A 12,148-nucleotide genomic window follows, 5' to 3' on the forward strand; every position below is an offset into this window, starting at 1 on the left:
GCTGCTATAAATATGTTTGTATATGTGGATCCTTTTCCTATTTGTATGATCACTTTGGAAGGCAGTCATAGAAGTGGTATTGCTGGGTCGAAGGGTATGCACATTTTTATAGCCCTTTGGGCATATTTCCAAACAGTTCTCCAGAAGGGCTGCATCAGTTCACAACTCCGCCAACAATGTAATAGTGTTCCAATTTTCCCACATCTCTCCAGCATTTATGATTTTCCTGTTAGCCAATCTGACAGGAGAGATGTGGTACCTAAGGGTTGTTTTGATTTGCACTTCTCTAATCAATAGTGATTTAGAGCATTTTTTCATATGACTATAGATATCTTTAATTTCTTCCTCTGAAAACTGCCTGTTCATATGCTTTGATCATTTATTAATTAAGGAATGACTTGTATTCCTATAAATTTGACTCAGTTCCCTGTATGTTTTAGAGATGAGGCCTTTATCAGAGACACTAGTTGTAAAAATTCTTTCCAAATTTTCTGCTTCCCTCCTAATCTTTGTTGCATTGGCTTTGTACAAAACTATTCAATTTAACATAATCAAAATTATCCATTTTGCATTTTGTAATGCTCTCTATCTCTTGCTTGGTCATAAATTCTTCCATTATCCATAAATCTGACAGGTAAACTATTCCTTGCTCTCTCAGATTGCCTATAGTATCAGCCTTTATATCTGAATTGTGAACCCATTTTGACTATATTGTGGTATACAGTGTAAGATATTGGTCTCTGCCCAGTTTCTGCCATACTGTTTTCCAGTTTTTCTAGCAGTTTTTGTCAAATAGCGGTTTACTCCATTTCTTATTCAAACTTCCCTATTTGTAACGTGTTGTTCCTTGCTCACACCTACCATGCTCTTTTCCATTGCCACTTAGGTAATGCTCAGCTTTAGTACCTTGGAGTGCTCCATGACAAGCAGCTCCACAACTCCAACTGGGTAGAACATTCATTTTAAAAATATGAGCCCTTGTGTCTGGGAGAAGTTTGGGGTCATTAAGGGGAATCTTGCAATTCCTAAAGGCAATTCAGCCCACTTTCATCCTTCTGTTTAATTCTGGGTCCCACTCATTATTCTTTTTTTCTGTTGGTCCGAGACACATATATTGATGGAGAGACTATGTGGTTCGTCTCTCTACATGTCATCATCTAGCCAATAGACATTTTTCGTTGACTTGATTTTTCCTGCATGGAGGATTAGGCTAAACTCTTTCTGAGTGGTTGTAGATCTCTTATAGAATGTTCTCTTATGATCTGGGGCTTCATGCACAATGTCATTGGCAAAGAGGAACGTCTAGAAGATCCCACTATCCACAGGGGATTCCTCTACATTTTGTATGCCGCATTGGATCTCTACCATGTCAGTGTCAAACAATTCTGGTGAACATAGTCTCCATTTTATATGCTGTATGCTTTACTTGGTATTTATGAGCACAGTTTTAATATTCCGTAAAAAGTAGAACACAGAGAATCTTGTTCAGCTTGTACCTTAGTTAGATTATTTTGATAGCTGTGTGGAAGATGAATTGGAAAAGGAAGAGACTAGAAAGTGATGAGGTACTGAAGCAGGGCAGCCACAGATGCAGTGTTAGGAGAAATAATGGGGTGAATGAGTGAGACTTTGTGGTGTAGACTGGACCAGACGTGGAAAGTGATTGGATATGAGGGGTGAGTGAGGGAAGAGTGATGGGCAGGTCTGAAGTTATGAAACTCAGTGACTGAGAGCGAGATAATGAGTGCCCTGTTTTGAATGTGTTCAGTCTGTGGCATATCCAGAAAGAGATATCCTACGAGTGATTGTTAGTGAAAAATGGGAGCTCAGGAGAGAGATTAGAGATAGATATTATAGAATTAGGAATCACCTGTGTAGAAATGATACTTGAACTTGTGGGAATGACTGGCATTACTAGGAGAGTGCTTAAGATAGAGACTTTAAAAGGGTCATTTAATTTTTTTGTATAAAATGTAATTCAATTTACCAAATGCTTATGCAGTCTTGTACAAGATACTGTGATCAGAACTAGGGATATCGAAGATGAAATAATGTTTACTGACACTTTAAAATTTGCCTTATTTTATCTTCACTACATCATTATAGGTATTGCCATCTCCATTTTATTGGTGAAAAATCGGAAGTTCAAACAGCTTAAGTTACTTGCCTTTGTTCAATCTTGCAGGTGCTTGAGGCAAAGCTGGAGTACAGGTTTCTCCTGACTCCAAGGGCAGCTCTTTTTCCATTGTACCATACGTCCTGTCTGTGAGGAGCTGACTATTTAATAGAGAAGATATGTGTACACACACACACACACACACACACACACACACACACACACCCCCTACCTTATACAATGGAGAATGTGGTAGAGTGAGATCTAGATAAATTCAATAGGAAATTTGAGGTGAGAGGAATAACTTTTAGATGGAATGATAAAGAAAGACTTTATGAAGGAGGCGACAAGCAAATTGGGTCTTGAAGGAAGGGAAAGATTTCAATAGGCAGAGATGGGAAAGCCATTCCAATTGTGGGATGGGGTGAGGTATGTGCAGCATAGGCAAAGAGACAGAAATGGGAGAAGGCAGGGCAAGAATGGGGTGTTGTGTGTGGGCAGTAATCTGACATCAGACTGGAAAGGTTAGCTGATGCCAAGTAGTAGAGTACCCTAAATGACAGAATAAAGAATTCATACTCTACTATGGGGTTACTGGGGAATCCACTGAAAGTGTTTGAGTAGAGAAATGTCATATTTGGAGCAATACTTTAGGACATTTACTGGAGCAGTAGTGTGACTGATAAATTAGAGAGGGAATTGACTGTAGGCAGGCAGATGAGTTGGGAGTTTGTTAAAATAGCATGTATGTGACAATCTGTTTGTTTACATGTGTTATCTCATCTGTTCTTCGCAATAACCCTGTGAGGTAAATACTATTATTAGCTCCCATTTTACTGATGAGGAAACTGAGGAGGAAAGAGGTTAAGTGACTTGCTTAGGGTCACATAGCGAGTAAGTTTCTGAAGCAGGATTCATTCAAACTCAGGTCTTCTAGACTCCACTTCATTACCTAGCTGTCTCTTGTTACAATGGTAAAAAAGCAAGAGATAAGGAGAACTTGCTGTGATGGTGGCCATAAAGATGGTAGGAAAGAGACAGGTGTGAGAAATAGTTAGAAGTAAATTTGACAGGACTTGACCAATGACGAGATGTGTTGGGAAGAGGGACGGGTCATTTGTGACTCCCAAGTTTTGTGCTTGGGTAACTGAAAGCATGGTGATACCATTCATAGAAATAGAAAAGTAAGGGGAAGAACAGCTTTTGAGAGGAAGAAAATGAGTTAAATTCCCTCAAAACAGAAGGCAGTCTATATTGGAATCCTTTGCAGGTTCTTCAAGATGAGAAATTCCTTCTGTTAAGTAATCTAAATTTTCATCCCACAGGTGTGATGTTTAGACCAACTTTTTAAAGAAATAAATTTCTCAGGTAAATATTCAGTACCGTTCTTACCAATCTGTAATGTTTCCTTGAATCTTAGTTCAAAATTAAAAGCCTTGCCATCAGGTGAGTTTGGGATGAACATGTACCTCTGCTTATCTCTCAGGCTTGACTTTTTTTAAGCAACAGATTATCTTTCCTTCTATCTAGACTATTCTCTTCAAAGGGAAGGCTTTGCTAGCTTCTGTCTTCTCAAGATCCTGGCTTTCATCTTCTACAAATGGCAAAAGAAAAAGAAAAGATACATTGGCCATCTTGCTAGTAACCCCACTGTGTGCTGCCCTCCCCCCCCCAGTCACAAGAAGGTATTTTTCTGTTTTACTCTTTTCCTCCCAAAGGTGTCTCTCTCCCTGCATCCTCTCCCCAACTAACTATTTAACTTAGGATTGCAAGATCATAGATTTATGAGCTGTGAAGATCCTTGGAGATCATCTACTTCAATGCCCTTATTTTACAGATGAGGAAAATTTTTTTTAAACTAGTGTTCTATGTAACTCAATTTCACACAGATTCAATAAATTCGATTGATTGTCTTTTGTGGGTTAGGCACTGTGCTAGGCACAGTAACTTGGTTTGCATAATTTGTTTACTGTTCTAATAGGCTTTTACATCACCAGCATCTTTAGTTTACATACTACCTTGGGTCTTCCAAAAATTGTTTTCCTCAAAGGTCCATGTCGCTTACACAGAATACAACCTTTTTACAGGGTGACAATTTTCTGACATATCTCTATGCTTAGAAACCTCACTATAAACATGGAGTAAAGAAAATGCTTTCTTGCCTTGGACCATTCATTGAGATTCCTAAATTGCTTTCTGGTTAAATATTGTATCTCTCTGACTCTCTTTCTGATTGTACATGTGTTAATAATAATACACATTTCCATAGCACTTTAATGTTTTCGAAGGATTTTTCCTCACAACAACTCTGTGAGGTGGGGAGTATCATCCTCACTTGACAGATGAGGATACCGTGGCTCAGCACAGTGAAATGCCTTGTCTGTGGTTAATAGGTTTCAGGTAAGTGTCAGACCTGTCTCCCAAATCCAATCCCAGTATTCTCTCCACTGTACCACAATGTGCCTCTCCTGAAGGGGTTCTTAACCTGTTATATGCCATGGATCCCTTTGGTAGTCTGGTGATCCCTTCTCAGAATAATGTTTGTTGCTTATATTCATAATTCAAGTAAATACTAAATTTCAACTAGAGGTTAGTGAAAATAAAGGTGCAATTTTTTTTCCACATCCAAATTTCTGGATCTCTTGAAATCTGTTGATGGACACCTTAGGGATTTGATAGACTCCAGAATAAGGATTCCTGCTCTACTGTATCTAGTTGTCTGTGTTTTGGTAGGGTCAGTTGACCAGATGCCCCATTGACAAAATTCTAAGAAAGCAAAACTGTCCTTTCTTCTGGGTTTTTTCCCAAATGGGAAAAAGCTAGAAAAATGATACCTGCCAAATCCTTTTTCCCTGGGATGCAGTTTGACTTTTGGGGTTATTCATGACCATGGAGTGCTGAGCCTCCTGTGGGATATATTCTGTAAACACAAGAACCATGGAATCTTTCCACTGGAAAGAACTTTAGGTATTGTCTAGTCCAACTCTCTTATTTTACAGGTGAGGAAACTGAGGACCAGAGAACTCAAGTAACTTGCCTAAAGTTACACGATTAGTTAGTGGCAAAACTGGGATTAGAGCTCAAGTGTCCCATTCTCTAGTCTTCTGCTCTCTGCATTACACGCCATCGAATCTCCCTCCCATACAGATCATTGCTATAATATGGTGCCTTTTTACTGTCATTCATTCATTCATTCAGCAAATTAAGCATTATTCAGATCTGTGCAATATCCTATATTGCACACTGGAGGAAATACAGAGATAAATAAAACTTCCCTGAAGGATTTTCAAGCTAGTTGGGGTTAGGGGGAGATATATGTGCAGAGATACAAAGAAGGTAATAAAATGGGGTCAGAAATAATTTCCAACTGGAGGGACAAATTTAAGACAACAAATATTTATTAAGATTCTGTGGAGTTTGAGCTTAGTTTTAGAGGGTGGATCAGAATCAGTAGGCAAAGGAAGATACTGCAGATGTAGAGAAACAAAGATAAAGAATATTTGGGATGTTTACCTAGCTCCTCATTTTAGTTGGATCATAGAAAGCGTGCCTGGGAACAGTGTGAAATAAGGCTATAAAAGAAGGCTGAAGCTCTGTCACAAGGCACCTTGCATTCCAAGCTAAGGCACTGATAGACACAGAAGTTTCAGCAGTCATTGATGGATTTTGTGCAGAGGGACTGGGGAGAGGAAGGCAGAATAAGGGGTGATGTGACTATAACCCGTACAATCTGGCAACACCATAGAGGATGTGTGAAAAGTGGGCAGAGACTAGAGAACAAATGACCAGTTCTCATAGGCTGCCATTCGACACCTGGATTAAACATTAAAATATAGGCATGCATGAATCCCATAACCTTTCCTCTTTCTCCTTCTGTCTTTTCCTCAGGCATATCTCCTTAACACTTCCTGCTACCTTCCGAGGCAGGAACAGCACGCGAACTGACTATGAGTACCAGCACTCAAATTTGTATGCCATATCAGGTATGTTGAAGCTTCAGTTAAGAGCTGTCCCTTACTCTACATTATATGTGTCGCCTTATTTGTGTTTGTCTCTGCTTCTCTTTCTCTGTTTTTCTCTTGCGGTAACTCTCTACACCAATAGTAATAATAGTAATGATGATAAATTTCTCTAGTGCTTTTCTTAATTGATCAAGAAATTGAGCTTAAGGGAAATGAAGGTATTTTCCAAGAGTCACATAACTAGTAAATGTCAGACTGGGGCTTTGAACATGAATCTGCCACTATTCCACAGTGATACCCACTCTACTTTCTTAACTTGCCCTTAGAATAGTATTTCTAGATAAACTATACCCTCTAAAAATGTTTGTAAAATGATGATGAAAATCCATATGCTTATAATCCTTAAATTTCACTGGGAAGTTTTGATTTATTGTTACCACTGTGTTCGGTTAACCAATACCAGGCAGATTTCTCAGGGGGACCCTAATGATGGAGTATGTGTAATTGGTGAACAGGAGCTTTGGGCTGGGAGAAGGAAAAGTCTTCATTTGTTCACTTTTTCATGATAAGTTTTGGCATTATTTTTAACCCTCTTTTTTCTTAAAGTCACATTCCTTACTTCTGCAGACATTTATATGAAGAGCGTGTACTTTCTTACACTAACGGTGTGACTTTGGGAAAGTCATTAAACCTTTCTGGCTCTCAGTGTTCTTTGTAAAATAAAGGGGAAGATCACTTTCTTAAGTTATCTGAAAATCTGTTACTTGGAAAAAGGAATTAGATGTAGAATTATAGGATTTAGAGACTGCAACAATTAGTCCAGCTCCAAATTCAGTGTGTTGTCCACCAGTCCTCAAGGGCATACGTAGGAACAATCAGTGGAATTTATCAGGAGACACAACTGCGTTCGATTTAAGGAAAACTTTCTAACAATTAGAGTGTTCTTGAAGGAACGTGAACTGCCTCTGCAGGTAGCATGTCCCCCATCATTGAAAGTCTTCGAGCAAAGATTAGAGGACTATTGCCCACAGTTTTCTAAGAGGATTTCTCTTTCAGAAATGGGTTGGCTTAGATGGCTTCCATGGCCCTGTCCAGCTTCACAGATTCTGGGATTCTGTGTGAACTCTAGGAGCTCTTTAAGAATCTTCCAACTGAGAAAATACAGCTTGATTTTGTCAAAAATGTCAGCACCGGTGTTCTGGATGTAAAATATCAAGTTGGAAAAACTCATTTAACCATGGTGTAGAAATGAATTTTATTCCATGACTGGCAGAATTAGGGATCTGTGCCATTCAAAGGAAGTCCACAAATAACCTCTGATTATATTATCCTACCCATTTGGTGGAAGCTACATATAGATCCAAGGAAATGCCAAACATGTAATGGAGTAGAAACAGCACCGGACATACAGATACAGAAAACATGAGTATGATCTCAGCTTTGATGCTTTTCTGGCTACTTCCCGACTCTAAGACTCAGGATCTCTGTATGTCAGATGTGGATAATAATTCTTATATCTCCACCCTCACGCTGTTGTTGTGGGAAAAGTGGTTTGTAGACTTCAAAGTCGCCTTTCCATCAAATAGTAGCTTCATGTCTTCTGGTTTCATTTATGTCAGTATGGTTGTGGTTCAGTCCAGAGATCGCACCCTTGACATCAGTAGTTAAATTAATGCTGATACATGGTCACAATGCTGATATATGTAAGTGCTGTGTGAGTCTGTGCATCCTCTGCCCCTTTTCTGCCACAACATTCTTGTCTCTGCTAAAGCAGATGGGAGATAGCTAAGACCGAAGGCCATTTTGTGTTTTTCTTATGACCGACCTTCTGGTAATGAGGCTGTCCTCACTCAGCAAGGTTGGTCCTAGGACAAGAAACAATACAGCCTGTTTCTAGGCCCACCCTTAGCTTTGAAGGACTTGCTAGAGCTTATGCTCTTTCTAGCAGGAGCTTTCAGTCCAGTTGGTGGGAGACAACTGAGGACAGTAAGATAGAAATATGTACACCAATTGTACACAGCATCCTATGATAAGTGCATTAAAGATGTGAGAAACAAAGTGCCATGTGAAGTTTAAATGGGAAGATCCTTCTGGACAGGGACTCAGGGAAGGCTTCATAGCGGAGGGGTCATTTGGATTGGGCTTTAAATGGTACATAGAGGAATTCAACAGGACAGAGCCCATAGTCTCCTCTATCCTATGCTGAGGCATCAGAAGAGGACTTTCATGAAGGAAATCCAAAAGTTCCATATAAATGGGAGCTATTATTATTATTATTATTTATGAGTGCTTTCCATTAATGCTGAGTGACACTCCTAACCCAAAAACATGGCATTCATCCATGTAGTATAATGAATCTGTTATTTAAAAGGTAATTTTTTTCTAAAAATTGCAACTTCAGGTTCTAAACAGATGAAATATAGCAATGGCCTAATTCTTGTCAGTATTGGTTTTTCTTGTTATGTTCATTTCCTAATAGATTTGGAAGTATAAGCAAAAGCCTGCTGTTCAGATCACACATGACACTTCCTCCTAGAAGGGGAAGAAAGAATAAGGAGCTCTCCCCCACTGCCCCCTACCAAGAGCCAATCTCACAAAGAGTGGAGAAAACATGTTTGCCTCTGAAAAGCTTCCCTTGGGAGGATTTCTTGTGGGCCAGGGCTCTTTCAGCATTGCAGGCACTGGGCCTAACGAGTTTGGAGACATGACCTATTTTGCAGAGATTCTGAATATTTTACCAGATGTTTAGTGGCAGAGCAATGCAAAACAAGTCTGTAAAAGCCAGTAGAGCATCGTTGCTCAAAATTTACACAAGTAAATCTTAATCAAAGTACACGACACCTTTTTTTTTTTTTTTTGCTTAGAAATCTTCCTCTGGCTGCATTGGTGTTACACTATGCAGGACTTACATATTTTCTAATGGCTATTCCAGCTGTTTAATATTTATGCAGAAAGGGGCTCATAATGTGAAATATTCTCAAGATTGGCAGGAATTTTCCTGTATACCTTTGGACCATTGCCACTTTGCTCAGCGGCTCTGATGAGGTGCTGTTTGTGTTCATTCCAGCTGTTAGTTTAGAAATGGAAAGGTAACAGCCTCAAGACATGGTGGAAGCCATTTAGAAACTTCCTGTTACGTTTATGTAAGTGGCAGTCAATTGGATTTTATCTACCAAGCCGTGGTAGTTCGTGCAGCAGCCCTGTGGCAGGAGGAAGCTCTGGCCTACTCAGCTGCCGTAGTCACCAAATTGATCCATTGGGGGCTTGGACTGCTTAGCTATGTTACTGCCAGAGACATCCTGCAGGTCCTGCTGGCTTTGTGAGGTCCATGAGCTCAGCAGTGGGGGAAAAATGACTTGCCCAGAGACTGGAAATGAGCTCAGAAAACATGCCTGCAAATATCTCTGGCCAAAAGGGAGGTGATTTTTTTTCCCCTTCATTGTGTAAATTGCATTTGTCACTAAATGTATCATCCCAATTTGAGGTCCTAGATGTAAGAAATTCAATTATTAACTCTCCAGGGAATTTAGTGAGCGTGTGTCCTCTTAATTCCTCTCCACATTTTTTGTGTGTGGCTTCATTGCTAGAGTTTGGAAGGTAAGGGAATGGATCCCAGAAACCTATTGTTTCAGAGAATTGACTTTTGGAAGGTTTATGAGAAATTCATGGACTCATAGAATTCCAGAGCTGGAAGGGATGATAAAAAACATCCGTGCCTCTTCTTTATTTTATAGCTGAGGAAACTGAGACCAAGAGAGATGAAGCAGCTTGCCTAAAGCTGTTCAGCTAGTCAGTGATTCAGCCGAGACCTGAACCCCAGTCTCCTGACTCTGGGGCCAGTGTTCTTTCTGCCACTAATTCCATGCTGTAGAAGAAATTGCCTTGTGGTTGCTGGATCTCTTTCTCTTTGTTCTGCACCATTACTGAAGGATTTTGGATCAGAGGATCATAGAATTTGGAGGTGAAAGGGGCATTGGAGACCCAATCCCCCCTCATTATATAGATGAGAACCTTGAAGCCTGGAGATGGTGACTTCTCCAAGGTCATACAGGTAGTAAGAAAGAGAGCCAGAATTTGAACCTAAGACTTCTGGCTACAAATCCATCACTCTTGCCACTATATTGCTCCCTATACTGTAGGTCGGTCGTCGTTCATATGAGACTTTGTGAAAGCAATTTAGTTGGAAATATAAAAGGTGAAATGGTTTTGAATTTATGTGATTCCTAGAGCAGTGTTTATGCTGAGTTACATCTGTGATCTAATAGGTGCAAACTTTCTCCACTAGGTAGAATGCAGTTCTTCCACGTGGTCTCTTCCTGTTTTATTATATTTGTCTATTATCTTTCCTAAAAATCCTTCAAATAAGATCCACCCAGTGAAATGGAGGTCTTCCTCTGGCTCTTTAAAATTCAGAGATATCAGCCCTGACTCCTCTGGTCATACATATCCTCATTAAAGTCTTTTATGATGCTTCACAAGCATGTCATTGTAATAGGCTGCAACCTACTTCCACCCACCATTCAGATATCTATTGCCCTTTGGGTCACTTGCCATTTTCGGTGTTTCTGATTTCTTAGTGTTTTCTGATTTGCGGCTGTTTGGCATTACTTGGAGAATATTTTTTAGAAACTGGGATTTTATCATGGAGAGCCACTTGGGATGAACAGTAAACAAACACCTTATTAAGAGCCATTTTGTGCAAAGTCTTGTGTTCTGTGTTAGGGCTCACAAAGATCCTTCATTCAAGGAGCCTTCATTCTAATGGAGAAGGACAAATACACAAATAGCTTCCACCAGGGATGCCCTTCTCCCATTGCCCCTTTCCCTGGTCCCATGGCTCCAAGACCCTATCTAAGACAGGTAGGTGAGAAGACCCTCCACCTCTAGGGGTGCTCTCATGCCTTTCCTTCCTCCATTGGTGCCAGGTTGCACGCAACCCATCTAGGCTGTTTGACTACTCACCTTGAATGAGATGGGAGTCACCAACTTTGTTTTTTCCATTGAAATGGGGGTCACCAGGCCTTACCATCTACTTGCTTCTATGCCATCCAGACCCCAGGAACTGCCTCTGACCTGCTGATGAATGCTTGGGACTCCTGGGCCTTTCCACCCATAAGATGAATCTTCTTTTATGTTGTCTCTCACTTAGAGTGGGACCTCCTTGAGAGCAAGAACTCTTTCACTTTTTCTGTCTGTATCTCTAACACTTGGCACAATGCTTGCCTCAAAGTAAGCCTAATAAATACTTTTTCATTCATTCAAGGGTAAGTACTATAAATGCAGAGAAGGCTGAACAAAATTGTTAGAAAAAATGTACGGAGAGGAGAGTTCCCTTGCATCTAAGGGAAAGACATCATGAAGGATGATGTGAATTGGGCCTAATAAGGGAATAATCTTTGAAAGTATTGCTCACAATCCCAAAATATTCCAGTCCAGTATTTCTCGTGCTCAGTTCTGGACTCAGCTGAACTTCATCTCTAGCACCTGCCAGATAAAGAAGCCAGCAGACAGACTAACTGACCTGACAAGTTATCCATTCAGCTACATGTTATAATTTAGGCAATGTGCATCTTTCATACAGTATGTTTTTTCCAGTGTAGATGGTTTTTATCCTGATTTCATTTGGATATTTTGGATTTCACAGCTTTCTGGAGCTTGATGTAGTTAATTACATGACTCCTGTTTAAAAGAAAAAGAGTACTCGAACCTCACACTCGAAAGGGAAACTTGTTGTTTGAACTCTTAATATGTAATCTTTGTACCATGGCCAATTACTTAAATAATGTTGTTATATTTTCATTCTTCTCATCTTTTTTGTGGAATTTATGTTGGTCTTAAGACAAGTCCCTGTCCTGCTATTATTCTTTTATATTTAATATTCAGATAGTCTTTTGCACCAGAGGATGAAATAACATTTTTGTAATTAAATAAAGGAAATAAGTTTACCCTCTGTATGCTCACTCAAGGTGTCATCAGTACAACTCCAGAAGTGGAAAGGACAGCAGGGATGATATGTTCCTCATTTCTATTTTCACACAATTTTGATTTCTTCTGCTAGGTCTCTGTATTT

The 12,148-nt window shown here is 39.8% G+C and overlaps 1 protein-coding gene across 1 annotated transcript in view; it reads left to right on the top strand.

Annotated features, from left to right (window-relative positions):
• Window positions 1-12,148, top strand: part of MVB12B (multivesicular body subunit 12B) — a 311,400-nt gene that overhangs the window by 185,855 nt on the left and 113,397 nt on the right. The window contains exon 7 of the mRNA XM_036749420.1: window positions 6,005-6,099. Within this exon, the coding sequence (XP_036605315.1) occupies window positions 6,005-6,099 (95 nt within the window). The remainder of the gene's footprint in view (window positions 1-6,004; window positions 6,100-12,148) is intronic.

This window comes from Trichosurus vulpecula, chromosome 3, assembly GCF_011100635.1.
Source record: "Trichosurus vulpecula isolate mTriVul1 chromosome 3, mTriVul1.pri, whole genome shotgun sequence".
Lineage (NCBI taxonomy): Eukaryota > Metazoa > Chordata > Mammalia > Diprotodontia > Phalangeridae > Trichosurus > Trichosurus vulpecula.